The sequence below is a fragment of the Candida jiufengensis genome, assembly GCF_024610255.1.
Source record: "Candida jiufengensis strain CBS 10846 chromosome Unknown scaffold2, whole genome shotgun sequence".
NCBI classification, from domain to species: domain Eukaryota; kingdom Fungi; phylum Ascomycota; class Pichiomycetes; order Serinales; family Debaryomycetaceae; genus Lodderomyces; species Lodderomyces jiufengensis.
In genome coordinates this window covers 413,331-440,163 of record NW_026261561.1, presented here as the reverse complement: position 1 = coordinate 440,163, position 26,833 = coordinate 413,331, and the positions used below count along the sequence as shown (strand labels likewise).

Here is a 26,833-nt window from a genome sequence, read left to right as displayed (position 1 = left end):
CCTCAGCCATCGAATGTAGTAAATACGTAATATTTAGTGTTTAAATCTAGATTATTGCTATTACATAATTTCCCCAGATTTTGTGTTACGAAATATGCCGGATAATTTTGCAAAATTTGGATCTACAATCAACTGTTTAAAATTTCAATTTGGACTGAAAACACCAACATTCAACTTTATATACTAAACGTTTTAGTAGTCAATTACCATTTCTTCAATCTTCACCAAAGCTAAATGCTTTCCAGAATTTCAAAAACCTCCTCATTGAGGTCATCAGCATATAAATGTTATATAAGATATAATTCAACTGATGGAGCATCAACAACAAAATCACCTACAGGTATAGTATTTATGAATATGGGAGGACCTTCAAAAAAGGAAGAAACATATGACTTTTTACTCAGATTATTTCAAGATGGAGATTTAATACCCTTTGGACCATTTCAAAAACCATTAGGAAAATTCATAGCATGGAGACGTACCCCAACAATTGAAGAACATTATGAAGAAATTGGAGGTGGTTCACCAATTAGAAAATGGTCAGTATATCAATGTTCAAAAGTATGTGAAATATTAGATAAGACTCATCCTGAAACTGCTCCACATAAGCCATATGTTGCTTTTAGATACGCAAAACCATTAACTGAAGATACTTTAAATGAATTGCAAAAAGACGGAATAAAAAGAGCTGTTGCATTTTCTCAATATCCTCAATTTTCATACTCAACTACTGGATCATCAATTAATGAATTGTATAGACAAACTTTGAAACACGATCCCGAAAGATCAATTGAATGGTCAATTATAGATAGATGGCCACAACAATATGGTTTAGTACAAGCTTTTGCAAACAATATCAAAGAAAAATTAGCAGAGTTTCCACCAGAGATAAGAGATGAAGTAGTGGTATTATTTTCAGCTCATTCATTACCTATGGACATAGTTAATTTAGGTGATTCATATCCTGCCGAAGTAGCAGCAACAGTATATAAAGTCATGGAAATATTAAATTTCAGTAATCCATATAGATTGGTTTGGCAATCTCAAGTTGGTCCAAAACCATGGTTAGGTGGACAAACTGCCAAAATAGTTGGAAAATTGGAGAAAAGAGATGATATAAAAGGAATAGTATTAGTTCCAATAGCTTTTACATCAGATCATATTGAAACATTACATGAATTAGATATTGAGTTAAAAGAAGAAGTTGAAAATCCTGAAAAGATTAAAAGAGCAGAATCAATGAATGGAAATGAAATTTTTATTCAAGGTTTGGCCGATTTAGTTAGTGATCATTTATCAAGTGGTAAAAAATATTCAAAACAATTAGAATTAGATTGTATATTGGGTGGTGAAAAGGCATCTGGAACGTTTAAACATCCTGATGAATTATTTGGTAAACAAAATTAATGATGAAGATTGAAAATGAAAAATTATGTAAATAGAATGTGTTTTTCGGGATATGTATATATGCTAATAGACAAAATGTATTTCAGACTGTTCTTAGTCCGAGTATTCATCATCTGGATCGAATAAATCTAAGTTCAAATCCATTGAAGGCTGTTGTTCTTCAGATTTAGGTCTATTGTCATCACCATAACTATGTGAATGTCTCTTTCTCGGAGCTTCGGGTTTTGTTTCTTCAGTTTTTACATCTTCATCTTCATCTTCTTCTTTTACTTTACCATCATTTAATTCAAAATTTATAATTTCATCACCTTGTAAAGAGCTCATAGCAAGCATACCTCTTCTCAAAGAATCTTCAGCTGGCCATATATAATTATTAGGATGTATCTGAAATGCCATATTTCCTACTGCTGCTGGTGCTTTTGTAAATTTCGCTAATTTCATTGAATAATTTAGTAATTTATTTACATCAATGTTTTTATTTTGTATTCTATATTCGTTCTCTTTGCCTTGTGGTTCTTTTGGTAATTTTGGTAATTTTTTCAATTGCGATCTATATTCTAATAATTTTTTTAAGTTTGTTTTAAGTTGATTATCTAGATTTTCATTTACTTTCGTTAATTTTGATAATTTTTCACCTCTTTCTTTATGTTTACTCAATTCATGTATCTCATTCTCTAGATTTTCATTGACTTTTATAATTTTCTCGACGTTCGTGAAAAAGTCAACGTCTTTATAATGTGATATATCTTCATTTATATTTCCAAGTAGATCTTTAAATTCATCTAGTATTTGAATAATCGGTAAATTGTTAAAATCTTGAAGTTCATCTTCCGTTCGTATCTTACTGTTTATATTATCTTGAGTTGTCGGTATATTTCTAGTTGGATTTAATGACGAAGTAACATATGCTGATGGTGTTGATGGAATTGATGAATCTAAATTTTTAAAATCTTGATTCAATTGATTTAATCTAGCCGAAGAAGCAACTCTTGACACCGAGTTAGACTTGAATGGGGAATCTGCTCGTTTATGAGGTAGCATTCTTTAATTGACAGTAATTTTATCTGCCTAATACAATTAAATCTTTTAGTATAAATAAATTTGTTTCAAGATTTCAAACTCGCGTAATTTTTCATAACTCTTTAAAAGTGTCTTGACTGATACCAAGACTTCAATTACTTCAATAGTGCATGGTCATTAAGAGAAAAAATGTATTTGATGACTCCGATGACGATGCTGTTTCAGAAGTAATTGAGACAGAACCAAAAGTCAAATTAAAAATCAAAGAATTCATCAAACCACCAACTTTAGATCAACAACCCCCAAATGCTCAAAACGATGAAAATGAAGTAGAAGATACCAATGAATTTGACGCATTCGATGAAGATTATAATTACTCACCTGAAGATCTAGAATTACCTACAAAAGTGCAAGAATTTTCACTGCTTGACAAATCAATATTCGAAACAAATCCATATTCGATTGGTCTTTCAATAATGCAAAAAATGGGGTTTAAAATAGGTGATTCATTAGGTGTTTCAAACTCAAACAACAAGGCATTGAAAGAACCTATAACACTATCTTGCTGGACTAAAGGAAGAGGAATAGGTATGTTGACTTCACCAACGAATAATGAAGTCGATTATGAGTCCATAAAAATGTCCAACATTGAAGCAAAAAGACAAGGTAGAGATGTAATACAATTGAAACAATTAATGAAAATATCATTTGAAATTAGCGGTGAGTGTGAATTATATTTAAACGAAGATTTAAAAATTGAGGAGGTGAATCCAATTTGGAAAATTTACGTTGATGAACTTGAAGCTGAAAAACAATTAAGTACAAGATCTTCACACTCGAGGATGTTGGAATTTAAGTCGTACAAAGAATCTTTATACGAAATGGGTCATGATGAGGTAAAAGAAAGAACTTCACATTTACTCGAGTACTTAAGAAATGAACATAATTATTGTGCTTATTGTGGAGATCAATACGATGATGAGGAAGATTTGATCAAAAATTGTCCAGGAATAGATTATGACTCGCATCTACTGTAATTATCAAAACTTCCTAAATATTTACAACTTTTTGTCTATTAGAAATCTATAAATTATCAGTACCTTTTGACTTATTCTGACCAATCTCTAATTTTGCACTCTTTGCACCAAATTGTATAGCTCTTTTCAATTCATTAGATACCCATTCCATACCTAGTTCTTTAGCTAATTCTCTCAAAATATATTTTCTAACAGGTTGAATTCTATCATTTCCCTTTTTATCTTTTGCAAAATTATATTTAAATTTCAACTGTGGTGGAATTTCACTAGTGACCCAGTGAATAAACTCATCATCTAAGTAAGGATACCTAAGCTCTTTGCCCCAGCAACTTATGACTCTATCATCTCTACCCAAATTTCGTTCATGAATTACCTGAATATCGTAGTTCAACGAGTCTGCCAATTCCTGGTAGTTTGTATCTGATATGGAGTTGAATATCCCTTCATGACGCGAATAACCTGCAAACAATTCATCAGCTCCTAATCCACTAAATAAAACTTTTGCTGATGATACATAATTCTCAGTTACATCAACATATTTTAAATGATCTTTCTCAAAAGTTTCCCATTCAACTGAATAATCTTTTAATCTCTTCAGTCTAGTCAATTCAGGTATGACTGAAGAAGCGAAATAGAAAGCAATAGCAATAGATAAATCCATTTCAGTATTACAAGGATACATCAACTCCCTAACTCTAGACTTGTGAATTAACCAATTGGAATAATCAACATTCACTTCCACCAAATTTATCTTGAGTTTAGGAAACATTTTACATAAATGAAACCAAGACTTTATTGCTAATTTTCTATCAGGGCTTGAGCCTGGTTGTTGATTAGTTCGTGGATTCTCAAATCCAACAGTTAATAAATCTATCGAAATTTTATCTTGATCTTTGACTAATTCACATATTAGTCTTGCTATTATGGTACAATCTAATCCACCACTAAACAATACAGATAATGAACTTTCATCTTTTGAGTGAACTAATGGATGTATTGATTCAAAACGTAATCTAGTTGATTCATTTAAACGTTTGTGTAAGTCTTTTAATAGCTTTCGTTCATCAGCTACTTCATTAAAAGTTGGCTCAGGTAAATCATGTAATTGGTGATTGACTAAAGTTTCTTGTTTTATATCATATTCATAAACTAAATTTTTACACTCAACATAACCCAAACTAGAATTTGAACTGATGGTGATCCCTTCGTCATTAATGTCATAACACAATGACCTTTTCCCAATAGAATCTCTCCCAAAATAAATATGATCATCAACTAAATCAATTAAAATGATAGCCCATTCCCCACTTAAAGTTTTCAAAGTCTCCAATATTGCAACTTTCCTATCTTGAATATCCACCAAGTTTGAATGCAATAAATCGATAATAAATTGAGTATCATTGGTCTCCATACATTCCAGATTATATAGTTCTCCATTAAATTGTAAAAAGAATTCATCTCGTAGTACTGGTTGTCTCGTAAATGGTTGTCTTAATGATAGTATAGCTGAAAATGATTGGAAGTATAGGTCAGAGTGTTTGAATTGTGTATAATTTAGGTAGTTTGGTCCTCTATTTGATATTTTATATATTAGTTCGTCTAAGTTATTTTTGGTGATCGGTTCTTCTTCCTCATTTGTGATTTCATTGATTTGATCTTGAACCTGTATTATTTTTTCGAACTTCTCAACTTCTGAAATCTTGACGTTGTTTCTCAACTTTGATAGTTGTGAATTCAAATCTCTTAGCAAATCTAGGTTGTTTAATTTATGTAGTTGTTGTTTTGATAATGGTTTTAATTTTGAACCTTCTTTCAAAAATTTATCTATAGTTGAGTTATCATTAGTCTCCCAAACTAGTAGCTGAAGATTATTTTCCTTGACTTCGGTTAGTTCTGGAAAACACGTTGTCTGAGCAAACAGAGTTTTAGAAACTCTTAGTAGAATTCCACACATTCATTTAATTCTTTGATTTTATTAGTATTAACTTAATCACATCTGGGAAATAAATTTGTAAACAAAATTGGCTACCAAACGATTCAAATTTTGTAACTTTTGGCTGCAAAATTCACCTATTTGATCAACCTGAAATAGAGTAACCATCAAGTAAGTTATACTTACTATTTGAGAAGCTACTCTTAAGATGAAACTCAATTTCAAATTTTATTAAGCATTAACAAATCTTCTTCAAAATATATAACAGTATATATATATATAAATCACTCTAACAACAACAACATTTTTTAATCAACTTATTATTTCGCATTTCTCAACAACCTAACCAACCAAATCAACACTAATGACAGTTTTAGAATTATTATTTATATCAACCAAAGTAATCTTGTTTAAATTATGACCAAAATTAAAAGATTTAATCAACAATTCAACTTGATTAGCAATATCAAAAGACATATTTAAAATTGGATGAATCCACAAGACAATTTGTGTCAATTGTCTCTTTTGTTGATAAGTAAAACCACATACATTAATTTTAATTGCATTATTTGGTACATTATTCAAAATGGAATATTTACAACATTTCATAAATAAATTTAATCCCAATTCTGTATTTGTTAAAGTTTTACCATGTAATAATTTTAATTTAACCAAATAACCATTTTTAAATTGTAAAATATTTGGAACTAAATTACTTTTCATTATAAACACTTCTTTTAAGTTAAAATTTTTAAAAAATTCAATAAAATCTGATCTACATTCAATTAATCTTTCAATTTTTTTTTGATTTGTTGTTTCATCTATTGTCCAAACATTCCATAAATTATATGAACTTTCGTCAAATTTATCAAATTTATGAAATTTTGAAACTTGAGTCTTAAAAATGGTGGGGGTGGCTATATTTCTTTTAAAAACTGGTTCTCCTGAATATTGACTAAATACAATTGGAATACTATCATCTTCTTCTAATCGAGTTATTAAATTTGTTAAAGTATTTACATTTTGTTCTGTACTTTCTGTTGATAGTAAATCCAATTGATCTTCACTTTCACTTGATGCAGCAGAATTTAGTAATAATGATGGTGACCTATTATGATTTTTTAAAAACCAACTTTTTGATCTTGGTATATTTGTTCCCATGTGTGTTAATTGTAAATGATTAAAATGAGGATATCTATGATGATGGTGTTGATGTTGACGTTGTTGATTAGTATATGAATCATCCGTTGGTGAATCATTATAATTTTGTGAATTTTCTGGAGATTTCATTATTGAAGTTACAACAGATGTAGTAGCTGCTGGTGGTATGTTTGATTCCTTTTTACCACCACCAAATAACCATGATCTTTTTTTCAGTAAATTATTACCATTATTATTATTATTATTATTATCGGTTGTTTTGTTCTGTTTCTCAATTTTATTACTCTTATCATTACGATGCTTAATTGGTTTAGGAGGTGGTAAACGATGAGGAGGTGGTTGTTGACCTTTATTGAATATATTTAATTTTCTTGAAAATGAATGTTGTGAATGACCACCATTATGTTTATTATTATTAGTATTATTGGTGTTCTTAACGGTGTTGTTGTTTTTGTTATTGTCATTGGTGGTGGTATTATCTTTATTTTCCATTTCATTCTCCTTTGTTGAATGACTCTTTCTCCCTTGTATCATATCTCCAATTTAAGAAAAAAATAGGGGGAATTGGAACTTGATATAAAAAATTTTGGTTGCAAATTAATTGAGTATTAAATAATTATTTTGATATTTTAATTTGGTGTACAAAATTTATTAAGGAAAGTTTTGTTGCAAATAATAAATTTAAGATAAGAATAAGATTTTATTTAATGAGATGTTAAATAATAACAAGTATAAGAATTAAATAACTAATAGATCAAAGATCTTAAAGAAAGTACAGCGATTCAATATTAACAACTTTTTAGGCTTCACTACTTTGATTTGAAGATAAGGATTATCAAAACGATTTCAGCCGCTTAATGTTAAAGGTTCCACGCATTTGCAGCACACAAATGCAACACATTTTTAATACAAGAAAAGAGTTAATTTAAGAACTTATATATTTACTGAGACCAAAAATTTCATTATATGTCATTTGGAAGAACTATCATGTATTAAAATGTTTCAACAAATTAGGTTTAAAATAAGCATTTATCGTCCATACAAACTAGATTACAATTAACGGGATATTTTACATTTAATCAATAATGCATTAATCTTAACACAAAGTATTTTTAGTTTCACGTAAAATTTCAAATGGTAAACAAAAATGAAACATGAAATTTTGAAAACTAAACTAACAGAAAATAAGGTACTAGAATTTTTCAAAAATAAAGTAAACTAGAACAAAAATGGCTGATATATTAGATAGAGGAGCAAAATTATTTGATCCAAATGAACCAGCATATAATCATGCAACAGACAACCAGTATAAACAATTAAGATCAAAAGCTGATCATTTATATCAAAAAAGAAATCAATTAAGTCAACAATCTCAACAAGCATATCAACAAGGAAATAAACAAAAAGCTCATGAATTAAGTGAACAATCAAAATCAGCACTAACAGAAGCTGAAAATTATAGTCAACAAGCTGCTGAATATGTATTTAGAGAAAATAATACTGATTCAGCATCTGATGAAATTGATTTACATGGATTATATGTTAAAGAAGCAGAATGGATAGTTAAAAAAAGAATTGAACAATGTTTAAATACAAATCAACTGCATTTAAAAGTTATAGTTGGTAAAGGTTTACATTCAAATAATGGTATATCAAAATTAAAACCAGCAATTGATAAATTATGTAATGAATCTAATTTAAAACATTATATAGATTCTAAAAATTCAGGTGTTTTGGTAATTGATTTTCAAAATTCAGGAAATTCTCAAATTCCTTCACATTGGAATTCAGGTGGAATATCTCAACCTCAACAAGCTTATCATGGTTCTAATCAACCTTATTATGGTCAACAACAACAATCACATGCCAATAATCAATATCAACAACAACAACATCACAACAACAATAACAATAATAATAATAACATTAAGACTGGTAATCAATTTCTCGATTTGCTTATTAAAGGTGTATGTATGTGTATGAATAGTAAGTAGAGACCAAATAAAATAGATAATATAGATATTAGAGTAATATTACAGTCAATCTTAAAAAAGTGCTAAACTAATGAAATTTAAAAAAAGTTACTCTTGATATTACTTGATGAACTGAAAATTAAACAAAACAAATTATAAAAACTAATATATTACACATGACAAAATTAAAAACTTAATGACTAATGATCAATTTGATCAATCTCTCCTCTTCTCTTTTCTTTCTATAAAATTAAAAATGACTCTCTCCTTCCACTTATATTTTTTAACATCCACAACTACTTGAATCATTTTCCAAATGAATATTAATAGCATCATTATAATCATCCCCCTCGCCACCATTAGCAGCATTTAATTCTTCTTGTTGTAAAGCCATTTTAGCAACAACTTCAAATGCTTGTTCAACATTTACTGAATCTTTTGCACTTGTTTCAAAAACAGGATAATTTAATCCACCAAATTGATTTTGAGTAATTTGATTTAATTTTTTAGATAAACTTGGAATTTTTTTAGAATCATCTATATCTATTTTATTACCAATTATAATAAATGGAAAATCTTGAGGATTTGTAACATTAGATTGTACTAAAAATTCATCTTTCCAAGAAGTTAAATTATTTAATGATTTTTCATTTGTTACATCAAAACATAATACACAACAATCAGCACCTCTATAAAACGCTACTCCTAATGATTGAAACCTTTCTTGTCCTGCAGTATCCCATATTTGTAAAGTTACTGTTTTACCATTATCCAACAGAATTTCTTTTGTTAAAAAATCAGCTCCTATCGTTGCTTTATATTGTTGTGAAAATTTATTATTTACAAATTGTTGCATAAGGGAAGTTTTACCAACACCTGAATCTCCTAAAATGATCACTTTCAATAAAGTTTTCTTTCTTGATGACATTATGAAGTTGGTTGTCTATATGTTTTTGGTTGTTTTATGCTGGTTGTATTAACTATAGTTTTGGCTTTTGTTGAATGTAGAGAAAAATAATAAATATTAAAATGAAACCAAAGAAATAATATTATATACAGGTTTATTATTTATAAAATGATATTTTGCACGATATAAAAAAGATAAGATAACGATATTAATGATTAATTTGAATAAGAAGTACCTTTACTGTGTGGGTGTGATCGGTTTTGCTTTAAGTATAAGTAGACGAAGCTAGACAAAGAGTCCGAAACGCCAGTTTTTCACAATTCAAAGAAATAATGTAGTTACAATTTTAATGAAATCTAAAATAAATTTCAAAAGTAAATTAAATTAATGAAAGTAAGTAAAAAATAAAGAAAATCAAAGTGAAAAACCAATTTAACAAAATATGTATGTATATATATATGTATAAGAAAAAAGTACCTCTCCCTTCCCAATAAATTCTATTCTTGACCAAATCCAACAGTTTCTTCAACAGCTAAAGATAATTTTTGTTTTAAACTTTCATAATTTTCATAAGGTGGTAAATCAACTCTATTAAAACATGTATGAGATTTTGGTAATTGATTTGGTTCACCTGCTTTTTCAATTGTAAATCTACGTGGTCCATCACTACCTTGTAAATCTTTAAATCCATTAACTGGTATACGAGAAGTACCTGTTGTAAATTGTAATAATCTTGCTTTTTGTTCTGAATCCCATTCATTAATACATTTCCAAAACCATTGTATAACTTGATCTTGTTCTTGATATCCTCTATAATCAGTATGTTTTTTCCAATCTTGTGTATCTATTTCTGCTAATCCTCCAATTAATAATTCTAATTCTCTTTCATCAAAAACATTAACTAATTCTTGTGGTATTAATTCATTAAAACCATCAATAAAAGCTTTAAATTGTTCTTCAACTCTTTTACTTATTCTCCATTCCGTTATTAATTCAACATATTCATGTTTATTTTCTTCTGTAACTTCAATTTCTTTACCTTGAGGTTTTAAATCAACTTCAACTCTTTCTCCAAATATTTCTTCTTCTGTACTAAATGTTAAATCTAATATATCTGTTATATCATTATCTAATATCCATTTCAATGATCTATAAAATTCTGCATCAACTCCTTCCATATCTTGTAATACAACTTTTTTATGTAGCATCATTTTATATAATGCACCAACAAAGAAAGCATCTAAAAATCTTCTATGGAAAACACCTAATCCAACAACTCTACCAATAAATTTGAAATAATTTAAATGTTCTGGATTTATACTTGAATTTGGATTAATTTGTAATGTATAATTATCATGTGAACTATATTCAAATAAACAATAAAATGGATTAAACATATCATGAGATAACAAGAAAAAAAATTCTCTTGAAACTCCACCATAATCTAAACCTTCTTCTCCATCGAATTTTATCATTAATCTCTTTTTTAAATCTTCTGGTGTTTGTCTCATTATTTCTTGATAAGAATCTTCAAAAATATGATCTCTTCTAACTTTTATATGACATTGTCCTGGTAAAATTCTTAATGCAGGTTGTGATCTGAAATATATAACTTTTCTTCTAAAATCTCTTTTATATTGTGGTACATTTTGATCTAATGATGATGGTAATCTTGGATCATCCCATGTTGTAGTTTTAGTATTATGATCAACAAAATATACTCTTGCAGTATTTGTTAATCTCATTTCCCAACCTGATGGTAATGGACCTAATTGTGATACTGGTTGTTGTTGTATAGTTGTATTTGGTCCAAATGTACGTATATATTGTTGTCTTCTTGGATCTACCCAAGTTGTAGTTCTTGTATTATGATCAACAAAATATGGTCTACCTTCATTTGTAAAACGTTGTTCCCATCCTGAAGGTAATTCACCTAATCCTGAAGTTGTTGCACCTGAAGCTGCCATTGATACTGCAGCTGCTGGATTTACAGGAGTATTTGAACCAGTTGAATTGACAGTGACATTCCCGCTTGTTACTGAATTATTATTACTTGTTGGTAATGGACTTGTTGGTAATTCACCAGGTAAGGTTCTTCCACGATGTTGTCTTCTTTCTGCTTCAGTTTCAGTTTGTCTTTGTTGTCCTCTTTCACTTTCACTTTGATCCAATGTTGGTCTTTGCCATGTAGTTGTTCTTGAATTATGATCTACATAATAAGTTCTACCAAAATTATCAGTTCTTCTTTCCCAACCTGGTGGTAATCTTCCATATTGATCTTCAAATGATGAATATTGTCTATGTGAAGCAGCAGCTGAAGCAGCTGTCGCTGAATTATTATTAATTGCACCATTTCCAGATGCAGCAGCTGCTGGTGTTGATAATGTATTTGATGATGATGGAGGTACCATTGATGAACCATTTGATATTGAACTATTTGGAGCAGCAGATGATGATGCAATTCTATTACTACTACTACTATGACCATTACTTGATCTATTTGCTGAAGTTGATGAACCATTAATAGCTGAAGATTGATTACTTGATCCATTTCTATTATGTGAAATAACAACTATTATTCTACCACTAATTGCAACATTTTCCATTGATTTTTTCAATTCTCTTGTAATAGTTTCTTCTGAATTAGGTAATCCAAAATTTATTAAATCACCAATTCTTACATTAACTACACCTAAAAATCCTTGATCTTTCTTTTTAAATTTTTTTTGATCAAATACTTGAATTACTAAAATTGAATCTTCTGATGCTTGAAAATTAAAAGTTTCATTCCAATAAGGATTTAATGTCTTTTTAGCAGTTTTTGTAGTTTTAGTTTGTGATCCATCAACTGTTATAACTGCAAATGGATCAGGTTGACGAAATACATCTCTTTTATAAAGTGATTCCGCAGCAACTACTTTTACACTAATAGTTGTTGTATTTCTTGACATTATAATAATAATAAATTATTGAATATTTATATTAATTCCTGATGAAAATCTATAAATCTTCTCACTATTTGATTCAATTAATAAATTAGAAACAGAATTAGTCAAATACGAAGTTGTTGTATGGAATTTAGATGACAATAATAACGATTGTATATATCTCTAGATTATTGATAAATAATATGATCTTTGAAACAAAATCTTCCCAAACTTCTTAATGAATGATAAATGTTGAAACGTATTGAATGAAGTTAAATGACTAATACAAAATGATTGATTATATTATTAATAATTATTAAGGGAAAAGATGATTAAAAATATAATAATAAATTTGGAAGAAAAAATAAAAAATCTAAATTTTTGGTTGTCTCTTTTCTGAGAATATTATTTTTAGTAAATTAAATATTACTATTAAAGTTATTAATTCTTTTAATTAATAACTAGTTGATTAAATTGAACAAAACAAATTCTAATAAATAATTAAATGTATTAGGTCTATCTTATAACAATGAAAAGATTATTTGAACGTAGATCAAGTATAAAATTTGATGGTATTCAAATAATGTTGATAAATTTTAGTTCAATATTTAATTATTTCATCTTTTTGTTCTATGAACCTTACTATTACATAATACATTATGTAATCACCTTAGTATAAAAATTATATATACATAGCAATTTATTTATTATTATATTAACATTAATATTAGTAATGTTTCATATATTAATAAGATCTTACTCTTACTTATTTGATTATTAGATAGATTGGGAGTATCAGCTTTGAATTGAAGCATCAACTTATAAGTTCTTATGATATTTTTCTCCAGTTGTTTTCAAGTCTACTAAAACCAAAATTGTAAGATGTCGCAAATTGTTCGTCTGAAAAGTACATAAATGGACCTAATCGATTATTTATGTACCACCAGAATTGACATAGATCCGACCAATTCCACACTACTTTAATACAAATGTGTAACAAAATTTAATAATTATTTACTAAAACGGAAACGGAATTTGGATCAATTTGAATCAATAGGAGAGAGAGAAAAGAAAAATGAAAAGATCTAGAATAAAGTATAAATTTGAAACAAGCTTCTTCCATATGTAAAAATACATAAATATAATTTATGTTAAATTAGTCCAAGATTATAAGCCACAAGTGAAAAACAATCAATTCTTTGTTTGAGCAAAATCGTAGAATAATTTAACGATTTTATAGATATTTTATTATTAAGTAAGAAAAAAAAATTTATAAAACAATTTGCAGCAAAAAAACGAAATTAAATTTTTTAACAAATTTAAATTGAAACACAATTCAAAGAAAAAGAGAGTTTGAAAATTGTCATATGTTCAGTAAATTCTATATATTTGAAATATTGAAAGTTTAATAAGGAAATAAAGAAATAAAAAAAACAACCAGTAAATTGAGTCTAAAAAATTTAATAATTTCAAAATGTGTAATTTGTTCTTACACTAACTCCACTTTCATGATCCCAATATCTAATTTTTATAATCTTTTAAAGCAGAAGTACCATTATATAATAAAGCACCAAGAGTTTCAAGTAAAACTAACCAACCTAAACCAGAATTTAAACCTAATTTATCAGCTTCTGATTGATTAATACCTAAAGTTTGTAATAATTGATTAAAAGCATCAGTAGCATTTGTAAAATTTCCATGTAATATTTCATAAATAGCTTCTTGAACTTTAGTAATGTTAATAGAATCAGTTAAATTATCTCTTTTATTTAATTGTAATTGATTTGATTCAATATCGTAAATTACTGATTCTGGTTCTGGTTCTGAATCTTTTTTGGTTGGAATGACGATTGAATTTCCAATTGGTGATGTGATTGCAGCAGCTTGAGTTGTAGCGATAAGAGCAACAGCAACGGTTAAGAATCTCATCTTGTATTTTATTAGTTCAGTATAAGTAGTAGTGTTAGTAGTTGTAAAACTTGTTGTTTAAAAAGTTATTGAAATTTGTAGGAATTATAGACCATATTTATATTATTCCAATAACTACTTCAAACCAATGCCTACGTGAAAAATATTATAACCATTACTATGATAAATTTAAGCACATGTCAACCCCCCTACTCTTCAACTTGACATTAATTCCCACAATTCTTCAATATATTACAACTTGAAAGTTACGAGAACAATAAATGAAAAGCCTATTTAATTTTTTTGACATATGCTAAAATTATTCAGTGAAAGTATCAAAACCACTTGAACACTTTTACATTCAACCCTTCCTTCTTTTTATGTATTCATTCGTTATACGGATCACATATTTATTTGTCTTGTTTCAACTTTATTAAATTTAACTCTCATTCAGTTTATTGGTCAATATATGAAACAAATGATACCGATTTTTTATAAAGGATTTGCCAAAAAAAAACGGTTTTTATACAAAAACTGTGACTACTAACTAATTGAAAATAATCCTCATTAACGCAAGCAAAGCAAAATATAGCGCTTCAACTTTCAGCAGTTTCTATTGTTCATATTCTTATTGTCAATTTAGTTTCTACACTTATTGTCAATTTACACAATTTTTATTGTGCCAAAAATACCCTCTAAATTTAATTACCAAATTCCGTAAAATAATTTAAACGTTTTTTAATTATGTACATGCGATACTTTTACATGCAATACAATAGAATTATAAGTAAAATATAAACCATATGTTCATAATTTACCTACAAAGCTAATAGTAACTTAACCATTAAAGTGGAGCTATAAAAGTACCAACTATTGCGAGGTGCAAATAGTAAGAAATGAAGGGGTTAATTGTGCACATTTCAGTTTTGTACAAATTGTGTCAAAATTGAGTTACAAATCTGAAACAAATATGAATTTTGTTAGATATAATTTATTAAATTTCTCAACTTAAGTGGTACTAAGAAAATGTTATTCAATTAAATAAAAATGGACTTTCTATTGTTGACAGTATAATAAAAATAATTGTTTGTAATTACAATAAAATCACAATTGTTGCCTAATGTTATGATCCTACATATAAATAATTTACTATAATAATTAATGGTTTTGAATCATTTACGTAGCTCCACAAATGAATAAAAGGATAGGGATTTTACAAAAGTTGAACTTTAGCAACCAATAACATCCAATAAGAAATAAGAGTGTTCCACTAAACTTGAAAAATGTGGTTTTGGATATTGATTTTTTAGTCTTTATTTTAAAGACCATACTAAAAGAGTTAAACATTTTGGTAAAAACTAAAAGTACACAAATTAAAAAGCATAATATTATTCATGTTAAGTTTTCTCGATATAACACTATATAAATTCATAAAACCATTGGTATACTCTTATAAAAAAACCATAAACCCTAATAACTTAAATTTAAATCATCTAAAGATTTGAAAACATCACTATACTTATACTCATTTAAATTATTTCCCGAAAAAGTCTTAATCAATTTATGACCATCCTCAAAAACTTTATTATTATTTATATCATGAGCTATTATTTCATCTATATCAGTAGCTATAGTAGATATAGAATTAGATGAATGATTCTTTTTAGATAAAAAGATTGAATTATTACTATTGTTATTTTGATTATTTCTTATTGGTGAGAATTCTTGATCACTTTGTGATGATGAAGAAATATCTGATTCTGAAATATTATTATGGAAATTGAAATTAAATTCTTCATCATCTTTTTGTAACAAAGCTAAATTATTAATGTTTTGAATTTCTTGTTTCAATGAAAATTTAGGAGATCTTGGTATTGGTGTTTTTATATTTGATTCTTTTTTAGGTTCTAATATTGATTCAATTTCTGATTCCGATGATGATGATTCTAATAATTCAGGATTACTATTTAATGAAATTGATTCCAAATTTGAATCTGTACTTTTTATTGTTATACATGTTGGTTTTCTTGATATCATTAATGGTTCAATTAAACTTTCTTGAGATGAAGTATTAACATCAATACTTTCTTTACTATAATTTTTTGAAAAATTTAATAATTCTTGTAATTCATCTTCAGTATAATATAATTTATTTGAATTTATATGTAAATTAATATTATTTTTAAATTTTGAATGAACACCTAAAAATGATGATCCATCAATTGATAAAATCTTAGTACTATTATCTATTTCATTAGTTATTGAACACATATCAACAATATTAGTATTTGAAGCAGGTAATATTGTTCCACATTGTCTTTGATTAACATCAACTTCTAGTTTTTTAAATTTATTTAATTTAATACTATTAAAACCTTCACTTAGTCCACAATTTAAATGGTTTGTTTCATTCAAATTAATATCTGATGTTAAATCCCAATGTATTATATTACCATCTTGTCCACCAGTAAATAAATCTCCTTGATTCCATTCTATACTTGTTATTGATGATCCATTTCCAACAGAATCACTATTTATAGTTGCAAAATAATCTTGTTTTCTAATGTCCCATAATCTAACTACTCCATCACCATGACCTACGGCTAATATATTATCATTATCGGGATTCCATTTCACTAAATTAGCTGATAATTGTCTGAAATTTGTAGTTGTAGATGAAGACATTGGAATATTTAATTTTGAAAATCTTGTATCATATAATGATATACCAAATTTACCACATACACTTATTGTTGTATTATTATGATTTAAAGTATCAAAATTTAAAATACCTTGAATTGTTGATATTGAAATTGGTTGTGGTCTTAATTGAGATTCTGAATTTTTAATATCCCAATGAAATAAAAAATTATCATATATTGAAATCATTTCTTTATCATTATTAAATAAATTTAATTTTTTAATTGGTGAGTTGTGAATTATTGTAGATTTATCTTTAATATGTTTTCTGTGATTGAATCTTTTACATATTTCTGCTGAATATAATTCGGTATCATCTTCACCACCTAAATTAATATCAGGTATTGAAACTAGATGAGCATACCCTTTATTATTACCAGTAATCAAATGATTCTCATTGTTATTTATCCATTTCATACTATGTATATTTGATAAACTAATAGTTGAATGATGTATTAAATGATTTGAATTTAGATTCATTTCATAAATAAATAAATTATTTTCTTGATTACCTGATGATATTGCAATTAGTGGATTATTTTGTTGTTGGTTTTTAATACATATTGAAGTTAAATTCATATCATTATCTGGAATTTTCCAATAATTTGATTTAATCTTTGTACGATTTAATGAACATGATTTATTTAATATTTCAGTATCTTGAGGATTATTATTATTGAGTAACCATGATGAAGTACTGAATTTATTTTTACTATTCATATAAGGTGAATTTATGGATGATTGTGAATATATTGAATTATTTTGATTATTATCATTATTATTCATTGAATAATCATCATTTGTTAAAAGACTATCAACACTTGAAATTGGTGATAATTGGGGATTAAATCTCCGTATAGCATTTTGTCTAAATATTAAAGTAGGTTCGTAATAGTCAGTCATTATAAAAATTTATGATGTGATAGGTATAATAATTGAATAAATAGATTAATTGATATTTGGTTGTAAAATCTGATAAAATTTGGTTGTAAAAAATTAGATATTTGATAGATTAATGGTAGTAAATTAAACTTGTAAAAATTCAAGTTCTACTTGATTTAAAAATCAGCCAATTCTCATTCTCTTATATTATAATACTTCCAGCTTTGACTAAGTAATAATCCGTTTGATAAACATTTAAACTTTCTAATTGTAATTGTAAATCAGAGATAATAAATTGATATTGAAAATGCTGGTTATTTTTTTCTTTTTTGATTTAAATTCGCAGCACTTTTTTTAATTTAGTAAAATCTTATATACAGTCTTCTTACAACGTAGTAATCAAATCAATAAATTATATACAGTACACCTGTGATTTATATGAAACTGCTGGTTTAGAATTCAATTTTTGGAATAATTTATACCAACTTAAGATAGATTGTCAAGCATGGAATAAATTTTTAGTTTTATGTCATGTCAAATCAGAAAGATCGTTAATGCCAGATTGAAAACTAAATATATTTCAAAAATTTTAACAAGAATTCAAAAGAGCATTTGACGTCATAAGATCAATCTTAGAGAATCTTGAAAACTATTGTTACATTATACCTCTACGAAAACATGACTCAAGCTAATATATAAAAAGAAACAATCAGTAATACTACATACCAACCCTTTACAACCCCTACCATATCTCAATTACTATTAGTTAATCCTTATCTTCTTTTATAAATACAAGGTTTCAATAACCATTCACCTTCAGGATGAGTTTCTCTTTTAGATTCCAATTTTTCTTTTTCAGTTTCTTCTTCAATAAATTTTTTTTTACGTTCTAATTTTGCTTTTCTTTCAGCCAATACGTCTTGTGATGGTTTAAAAAATTCAAATCTTGTAAACATTTTATTTGAATTATCTGTTGATTTATGAAAGAATCCATTTAATTTTAAAGCATCAACAAATTCTTGACCTACTTTAGAATTTTCAACATTTTCTTGTTCTTCTTCTGGTTTTTCACTAAATCTTGATTTTATTTCAGCTATCCATAATTCACCTCTTGGTTGTAATATTCTATATGCTTCTTTAATAAAATCTAAAAAATTTGTTCCCATCAATGCTAAACAAAATATAACAATTGAACAAGACTCATCTTCCAAAGGAACATTTTTTATATCAGCAACAGTTATATATTCATTTTGCTTTTTTAAATCAAAACTATTAATTTCAACTTTTAAATTTTTAAATTTTTGCTTTTGTTGTTGTTGTTGTCTTATAAATTTTGTAATATCTTGACTAAATTGAGCTTCTCCACATCCCATATCGGCAACTATGATTTTTCTATCTTTATTACCAGGTAATCCACCAGGTGCATTTATATTTCTTGTGAGTAATCTATTTTTAAATTGATTTACAAATACATCTACTGGATTTTCAGGCCAATTTGAAACTTGTGATCTAAAACCCAGATGATATTCATCAAATAATGATGGTTGTTCTTTTATCAATTTAAGGGCTTCTTCTGATGTTATTGTATATAATTGTTCATTTATCCATCTAAATCTTGATCCTGATAATTTTGACATCATTTTTTGTTGTAATGGTGTTAATTTTGTTTGTGATGTGATTGGAATTGGTTGTGATTTTGATGTTTCAATGGTTGCTTTTGGAATTGTTGTTGTTGATACTGCTTTAGCTACTGATTTTGATCTTTTAGTGGTTTTTGAATCTATTTGATCTGGGTTATTTTGTTGTTCTTCTTCATCATTATGTTTTCTCTTCTTTTGATTCTTGGATTTTTTAACTTCCTTAATTTCTGTTTTAGACGAGTCTTTACTTAAATCATTTGTCTTGAGTTTTTTATCTTTTAAGTCGTTTGGCTTAGATTTGTCTTTCTTTTGATCTTTAGATTTTTCTTTACTTGGATTTATAACATCATCAATCTGATCATTAGTAATTTCAGTCTTCTTCTTACTTTTATTCTTTTTGTTTTTCTTCTTTTCAGATACACCACCAAGTGCTATATTCTTATCATTCTTTAAATTCCATCCTTTTACTTGAAACATTATTAGTTTGTGGTAACTCTTGACTTGTTAAAGTTGATTGTTCCACTGTATATGATTTTTTTTTCACATATATATATTTAGTTAATACAAAAACAGTAAAGTGCTTTCCTAATCCAGACAATAAAAGCCGCATCATCTCTTCTACTTATTACCCCTTAACGATAGTATTATTTTTAAAATAGTTTTACCCCTTAAGTCGGTTAGATCCGCAATTTTAAAATTATTCTTTCTGTAATCTTCCATTTAAAATTGCATCAATTTCTATTTATATTTAAACCACATCCCCTGCCAGTGTTATTCAACTTCTAAAATAGATATATAATATATTCCGAAACAAAACAATTACTCAACTGGTCAATCGAATTCTAACAAGTTAATTAAATCAGTTATACAAGTCAATTACGAAGTTACATCAATTAATCAAACCATTAATCAAAAATAAAATGTCAAAAACAGATCCAATAACAGCCCACATCTTAGACACAAACACAGGCACACCAGCAAGTCAAGTAATAGTTCAACTTTATACCACATCTCAAAATTCAACAACAGAAAAAGATTCACTTTTAGTAACTTCAAAACCATTCGCAATGGCTAAAACTGATAATGATGGTCGTATAAAAACATGGTCATTTGATCCAGATATTGATTATAAAACAACTGGAATAGTAAACAATGAATGGGAACATCTTATTCCAGGTGTTTATAAAGCTAAATTTTTAACTGGGAAATATTTTAAAAATAAAGGTAGTGATAGTTTTTTCCCATTTGTTGAAATCTTTTTTGAAATTGATGATCCAAAGAAACATTATCATATTCCACTTTTATTGAGTAATTATTCTTATACTACTTATAGAGGATCATAAAATTATCGTCGTTGTTTCGGTAAATAACTATATTTAGAGTATTGAAGAAGTAAATAGAGAAGAGTTTTCAATGGAGATTGGTTTCTTTTCTAAGGATTAATATTATTATGTATTCTAAATTATCTCTAATTCTAATAATAAAAATGAGTATTATTTTGTGACAGTTCATGAACCAACATTTCATTACATTTATAATAATTTACTTCATTTTTAATCATGTTAATTTCAAGTGGATCAGTTAAATTATATTGAGTGACTGATTTATTATAACGTTTGTATAAATCACTTGAAAAAGTTTCATTAATTTGAATTTTATTTTGAAAATTCACTTGTTTTTTTGTAGTAGGTACTCGAGAAAGTTTGATTGATGATTTATCTGATGATGTTTCTGTTGGGATTTGAAATCTATAATTTTTTTTCTTTTTAAGAATTGATGAATTGGTGGTTGTTGTTTCTTTGGTACGTGGTGGTTGGTTTGTTATATCTTTGAATTTATTTATTTCAACTTCTATCGATGAAGAAGAAGATGTTTTTGAATCATCTTGAAATTGTTTTATATATTTTAAGTGTATTGGTAAATTATGTTTATCTTCATCACTCATATTTTTTAAAAAATAATTCAATTCTTGATTATCTATTACGATGACTGTTCCACAACTGCTTTGTTCTTGATCAATTGATCCATTTGAGATACCATTAATATCGTTTTGGTTTACATCAAGAACTTTTACAGGTGATGAACCAATAAATTGAGAACGTTCATCATTAGGAGCCACTTCATGTTCTTGAAATTGATTAGATAATCTTTTTTCAGATTTTGATATATGTTCTTTTAATGCAGTTTCATCCATTGTTGTCCAATATTCTTCATTTTTTAAAAACATAAAATTATCATCGATATACGGCAAAAGAAAACTATTCATTGTACCACCTGCATCATCATTGTTTAGGTCTGGATTAAGATGATGTCCCACTACTTCATTTGATGGTTCAGCAGTTAATCTTTTCAAATCTTCATCACTTATAAAATCTAATATGTTATTATTTGTATCTTGAATTTTTTGATCTTTAATTTGATCTTTAGTCAATTCATCATCTTTTAAAAATGGTTGATTACTTACATTTTTCATGTCAATATTTGATGTGATTCCATTACTTGTTGTTAACTTTTCATTTAATTTCTTTAAAAAGTCTGGTGGTTTTGTTGGTGTTAATTCATTTTCAAATTTTTCATCAAATGTAGTCAACATATCATCAAATAATCCAGTTGATTCTGGTTCGAAACTTGGTAATGAATCTATTTTAAAATTTTGTGCAGGTTCAGCTGGTTTTGGTTCTTCTCTTGGTTTAGTTTTGACAACGATCTGATATTTCGGTGTATCTTCTTTATTTCTAAAATTGAATCTGAACCTTTTACCTGATGAAGATGATGTTGTTGATTTAGGAGTTGATTGATTCGATTTTGTAGTAGGAGATTTTGCTGCAACAGTTTGTGGAGATGTAGTTGTTGTAGAATCTAGTTTTTCACTATGTGGTGGTCTAAACTTTTTAAAGAATGATTTAAAATTACGTATTGAAATTGAGCTTGATAAAGTTGAAGACGATGGAGACTTAGTTGGAGGGGCATTTAGTAATGTTGCTTTTATTGGTGATTTAGTTTTCAGAGAATCTGATATTGGTGCTTTACGTTTTATATTCGTGGATGATGGTATTATTGGTGATTTGAATTTTTCATCAGATTTTGGAGTCTTTGGTGATGACGAAGATGAACTCGACTTCAGTCTTAATAAACTTGTCAATGATCTTGATCTTGTTAGTGATATTCTTTTCGGAGTTGTAGATGGAGTTGCAGATTCGTCACCTAACAATGACTTTACTTTCTGTTTCGGAGTTTCAACGTTAGCTTCTGTTGTTGGAGTAGCAACTTTAGATGAATCAGGCCTTGAATTTGATTTTATTAAATCTTCACTAATCATACTTTTTGTAGTGGTTGTTTTACTCAACGATAAATCAGTAATTGCACTAGCAGAGTCTTCATTGGTCGATTTTTTCTTTTTAGATCTTCCTTTAACTTTCATGTTTGGTGATTTTTCAATAGGTGGTGGAGGTATTAATAATGGACTTTTTGGAGGAGTTAAGTTTAATTGACTTGGAATAGTTTGACCAACTGGTGTCTTAGGACTTGCTGAATTTCCTCTTTTAAAAACTTGTGGTGGTGGTGTACCTTCTTTTGGTGAACGATTTACTTCTGAATTAGTTGTTGAAGTTCCAGGTTTATTAAAAAAATCAGCAGATGATGCAGATGAAGCATTTCGGTGATGTTTTTTAATTTTATGATCCATTATTGTAACATCACCTCTTGGTGGTACTTCTTTTTGTTCATCATGAATATATTTATTGAAAGCTGAAGAATTTAATTCATAAACTTCTGAAACATTACTTATATTACCAGTAGTATTAGCATCTGCTGGTTGAAGTGGAATATCTATTACAATTGGTACTGTATCATCATCATCATCAATTTTGACATTTTTATTGAAGTCATTTTCATTTGGTTCTTTCTCTTTCGCTTCATTATTAACAGGTAATCTTTCTTTTACCACGACCAGTTCTGGTGAAGAATCATTTAAGTAATGATCCACAAAATCAACAGTTGGTTCTGGATATATTTCTGAACTAGTTCTTTCGATATCATTTGGTGGTGAACTATTTGTGGAACTATAAGCAGCTCCAGTGTCATCTATATCTAATGGTGGTGGACGATTGGGTATATCTTTAACAGGTACTGTATGAAATGAATTTTGACCATTGTTTCCTAAATTAATAGGTGATGTTAACTCTGCAGAACCATTGAAGTTTCCATCTTGTTCTGTTGTTTGATGAATAGTTGATAGAAATTTTGGCTGTGATTTATCAATTTCCGGTGTTTGCAAAGGGGTCCCAAATATATCATCCTCACTTTGATTGTTTAAACTATTTAGTGTTGGCATTTGTGGTTTTGATAATTCTTCAACATTTACATTTACACTATTATTTGATATATTTGATGATTCATACGTTGTAAAATATGAAGTATTTGACCGATCACCAGCTTCCAAAAAATTATTTCCATCTTCTTCGTTTGATAACGAATTACGCGTATTTATATTATTATTATTATTATCATCATAATTATTATAATTGTGATAATTATTATTATAATTCCTATTATGGTTAATTGGTAGTTCTTGGTCCAATTTTTTTACAAACTCATTTTCATGTGAAACATCATCAAAATTTCTTGAATTAGTATTTAAATCATGGTGAGATATTTGATCAATTGGATGACCGGCATCGCTTGATTCAAATTGAGTCAAGGTAGGTGTAGTTGATTTATGATACTCTTCACTAATTTCATTTAATGTACTCAATCCTGTATCATCAGTGACATCATTACCATAGTCATCTTCATTTTGTGGAACAGAATTACTCATATTACTTTCATTTACTGATGATTCTGAACTCAAACTTGCGCTATTTCTCAGGTTCGTATATTGTAATTTATTTTGAAGTTGTTGATGCAGATTTATAATTTGGAAACCAGTTAAATCATTACTATCTAAAGTTGATTCTTCTTTATTTTCAAGATCATATTCTTTTGAATTTGAAGTTATATTAGATTCTTTTGAACTATTTGATAAATGTATCATCATACCAGGCATTCTTGGTTCCCGTGAAAGATTATGTTGTTGATGATTATTATTAAGTTGGTGATTATTAATTTGTTCTTCATTAATTGAGGTTGAAGGTGTATTACTCATTGATCTGTTAATCTGACTATTTGATCCATTATTATGTAAAACATTTGAAACATTAGAATTCGTTGAAGAAAAAGAATTTGAATTTCTTTGTTCTGTTTTAGTAATATTTTGACATTGTAATTTTCCACTATTATTCAAACTTGATGAACTACTATTATGGTTGTTTCTATAACTTTCAAATGGTTGTTTGAAATTATTTGATTGATCTTGAATTGTAATATTAGAATGTATATCGTCATTTTTATTATCTCTAATTGTTTTAGTTAAATTTTGCATATTTAAACTTTTAACATTTTGTAATGATGCTGATTTTGGTATATAAGTATATGAACCATTTGAATGTTGCATTGAATTAGTAGATGTTGAAGATTGAGATGATACTGGTGAATCTAATCTATTATGAAATGAAAGTACTTGTTGTTTTTGTTTTTGATGTTGAGGTGGTGGGTATTGATGAGAATTCTGATGGTGATTATGTTGATTAGATTTTGTATTACCATTTTGTTGTCTATTATTAGCTTCTGTATTAACTTTACTTGGTCTATTTCTTTTTATTGGATTTGTTCGTGGACGAAATATTTCACCATTTGGAAAATAATAAACACCTTCTTTTGAATAATAAGAATTTGAACTATTTATACTATTATTTCTACTACCATTATTACCATTATTATTAAATTCAGCAGATGGTATAACAGGTGATATATTTGATTTTTTTGTAGGTTTTCTTAAAAATTTATCATCAACTATTATTAAATTATCAGTTGAAGTTGATCTTAATAATATCTCATTTTTAGTTCTTGATGAATTAGTAGTTGATATTGAATTCAATGAATTTCTTCTTGAGTGTGAAGTTTGATTAGACATTTTAAAAATTATTTAATAACTTTTTCACAAGATTGAGTAAATACAACAACAACAACTTTTTTGAACTTTGATAATGAATATATATATAACAATTGAAAAATGAATATGTAAATGTACAATCAATGTCAATCTATTCTAACTCTCTTAAACTTATAATCTTTGTTGTTGTAATAATAATAAAGAATTGAAAATCAAATCAATAATATAAAATGTAATATAAAGTAATATTAATACCAAAAAATCAAGGGTTTAAGTGTGAAAAAAATTAAAAAAATTTTGTAATATAATATAATATAATAAAATTAAACGAATGAATATATAGTAAGAAGTCTTTTAAGACGTGTTTTCTTTTTAATAGTAGCTATTTGTTGATTAATTAATTAGTATTGATCCATATAAAATATAAAGAACTGAATTGAATAATAAAATATTTGATTATTTAAAAAACGAATTGGTTGTAAAAAAAATATCAATTGATGGAAATTAAAATTTAAAAAATACTTCATTTTTTATTTATTATTATGATTATTATATTATTACGTAATAATCAGCATATAGATTACATAATAGATTATGTAATATAGAAGATAAATAAATATAAGAGTAATCCTGTATATAAGTTATAGAATATTTACCCCTGTATAATAATAACTTTAAGGTACCACAAAAATAGAATATTTCCTAATTTAAATCAAGAAGTTCAATCAGATCGATGTTTAAATTATCAATTAAAAAGTTATAAAGTCATTAATCAATACAAGTTCTCTGATCAAGTTATCCTCATCTTCAAATTTGTTTTATTGAAGATATATTTAGCTTTATAAAAAAATTGTTGTAAAGTATAAACAAACTTTTTTTAATTTTAATTTTGATATAATGTAAGAATATTGTAAATCTTTTCCAAATTGAAATTAGAAGTTCTATAAATCTTTTTTTTTACTTTATTAAATAAAAAATATTATAATTAGATTCTGTTATGCTTTGTTTCTACATATATTAAATCTTGTATTGTTGTTGTTTCTTCAAGTAGTTTAAAATAAATAAAATTACTATATTTATATTGAGACCTTTAAAAAATAAGGATCTTTTTGTTTTCACTCCACTATCGATGGTAATTCTTGTAATTTATTGTTTCTTTGTTTCCTTCATTTCATCAAATTTAAGTTTTGTATCTTCAATTTTTCATGATTTTTGATAAGCTAGTGAAGTCAATAAATAAAATATCAAATGCAACTTGAACAAATTTGTGTAATTTGTAGTTGTTCTTTGTTACCAAAATATTTTTTTTAGTTTGCTAAGGGGTTAGTTAATTGAGACAACAACAAATT

At 27.0% G+C, this 26,833-nt stretch overlaps 13 protein-coding genes across 13 annotated transcripts; 4 read left to right on the top strand and 9 right to left on the bottom strand. All coding sequences in view use genetic code 12, as the record gives it.

Annotated features, from left to right (window-relative positions):
• Window positions 1–234: 234 nt before the first annotated feature.
• Window positions 235–1,407, top strand: HEM15 (ferrochelatase; the record flags this gene model as incomplete). The annotated part of the gene is made up of 1 exon (XM_051763853.1): window positions 235–1,407. One exon carries the CDS (start codon window positions 235–237, stop codon window positions 1,405–1,407), a length of 1,173 nt encoding a protein of 390 aa, XP_051619342.1.
• A 93-nt stretch (window positions 1,408–1,500) lies between these two features.
• MED4 (Med4p) lies at window positions 1,501–2,448 on the bottom strand (the record flags this gene model as incomplete). Its single annotated transcript, XM_051763852.1, has 1 exon — window positions 1,501–2,448. One exon carries the CDS (start codon window positions 2,446–2,448, stop codon window positions 1,501–1,503), a length of 948 nt encoding a protein of 315 aa, XP_051619341.1.
• A 149-nt stretch (window positions 2,449–2,597) lies between these two features.
• KGF54_003280 (uncharacterized protein) lies at window positions 2,598–3,464 on the top strand (the record flags this gene model as incomplete). The annotated part of the gene is made up of 1 exon (XM_051763851.1): window positions 2,598–3,464. The coding sequence occupies one exon, from the start codon at window positions 2,598–2,600 to the stop codon at window positions 3,462–3,464; it is 867 nt and encodes a 288-aa protein (XP_051619340.1).
• A 46-nt stretch (window positions 3,465–3,510) lies between these two features.
• On the bottom strand, window positions 3,511–5,418 carry KGF54_003279 (putative asparagine synthase; the record flags this gene model as incomplete). The annotated part of the gene is made up of 1 exon (XM_051763849.1): window positions 3,511–5,418. The coding sequence occupies one exon, from the start codon at window positions 5,416–5,418 to the stop codon at window positions 3,511–3,513; it is 1,908 nt and encodes a 635-aa protein (XP_051619339.1).
• A 321-nt stretch (window positions 5,419–5,739) lies between these two features.
• On the bottom strand, window positions 5,740–7,092 carry KGF54_003278 (uncharacterized protein; the record flags this gene model as incomplete). Its single annotated transcript, XM_051763848.1, has 1 exon — window positions 5,740–7,092. One exon carries the CDS (start codon window positions 7,090–7,092, stop codon window positions 5,740–5,742), a length of 1,353 nt encoding a protein of 450 aa, XP_051619338.1.
• Window positions 7,093–7,787: 695 nt separating this feature from the next.
• KGF54_003277 (uncharacterized protein) lies at window positions 7,788–8,552 on the top strand (the record flags this gene model as incomplete). The annotated part of the gene is made up of 1 exon (XM_051763847.1): window positions 7,788–8,552. The coding sequence occupies one exon, from the start codon at window positions 7,788–7,790 to the stop codon at window positions 8,550–8,552; it is 765 nt and encodes a 254-aa protein (XP_051619337.1).
• Window positions 8,553–8,814: 262 nt separating this feature from the next.
• Window positions 8,815–9,459, bottom strand: YPT72 (Rab family GTPase; the record flags this gene model as incomplete). The annotated part of the gene is made up of 1 exon (XM_051763846.1): window positions 8,815–9,459. The coding sequence occupies one exon, from the start codon at window positions 9,457–9,459 to the stop codon at window positions 8,815–8,817; it is 645 nt and encodes a 214-aa protein (XP_051619336.1).
• A 476-nt stretch (window positions 9,460–9,935) lies between these two features.
• Window positions 9,936–12,389, bottom strand: RSP5 (NEDD4 family E3 ubiquitin-protein ligase; the record flags this gene model as incomplete). The annotated part of the gene is made up of 1 exon (XM_051763845.1): window positions 9,936–12,389. The coding sequence occupies one exon, from the start codon at window positions 12,387–12,389 to the stop codon at window positions 9,936–9,938; it is 2,454 nt and encodes an 817-aa protein (XP_051619335.1).
• A 1,497-nt stretch (window positions 12,390–13,886) lies between these two features.
• Window positions 13,887–14,294, bottom strand: KGF54_003274 (uncharacterized protein; the record flags this gene model as incomplete). The annotated part of the gene is made up of 1 exon (XM_051763844.1): window positions 13,887–14,294. One exon carries the CDS (start codon window positions 14,292–14,294, stop codon window positions 13,887–13,889), a length of 408 nt encoding a protein of 135 aa, XP_051619334.1.
• Window positions 14,295–15,743: 1,449 nt separating this feature from the next.
• On the bottom strand, window positions 15,744–17,876 carry DSE1 (Dse1p; the record flags this gene model as incomplete). The annotated part of the gene is made up of 1 exon (XM_051763843.1): window positions 15,744–17,876. The coding sequence occupies one exon, from the start codon at window positions 17,874–17,876 to the stop codon at window positions 15,744–15,746; it is 2,133 nt and encodes a 710-aa protein (XP_051619333.1).
• A 752-nt stretch (window positions 17,877–18,628) lies between these two features.
• On the bottom strand, window positions 18,629–19,972 carry RRP8 (25S rRNA (adenine645-N1)-methyltransferase; the record flags this gene model as incomplete). Its single annotated transcript, XM_051763842.1, has 1 exon — window positions 18,629–19,972. The coding sequence occupies one exon, from the start codon at window positions 19,970–19,972 to the stop codon at window positions 18,629–18,631; it is 1,344 nt and encodes a 447-aa protein (XP_051619332.1).
• Window positions 19,973–20,415: 443 nt separating this feature from the next.
• Window positions 20,416–20,838, top strand: KGF54_003271 (uncharacterized protein; the record flags this gene model as incomplete). Its single annotated transcript, XM_051763841.1, has 1 exon — window positions 20,416–20,838. The coding sequence occupies one exon, from the start codon at window positions 20,416–20,418 to the stop codon at window positions 20,836–20,838; it is 423 nt and encodes a 140-aa protein (XP_051619331.1).
• A 131-nt stretch (window positions 20,839–20,969) lies between these two features.
• On the bottom strand, window positions 20,970–25,505 carry KGF54_003270 (uncharacterized protein; the record flags this gene model as incomplete). The annotated part of the gene is made up of 1 exon (XM_051763840.1): window positions 20,970–25,505. The coding sequence occupies one exon, from the start codon at window positions 25,503–25,505 to the stop codon at window positions 20,970–20,972; it is 4,536 nt and encodes a 1,511-aa protein (XP_051619330.1).
• Window positions 25,506–26,833: the final 1,328 nt, after the last annotated feature.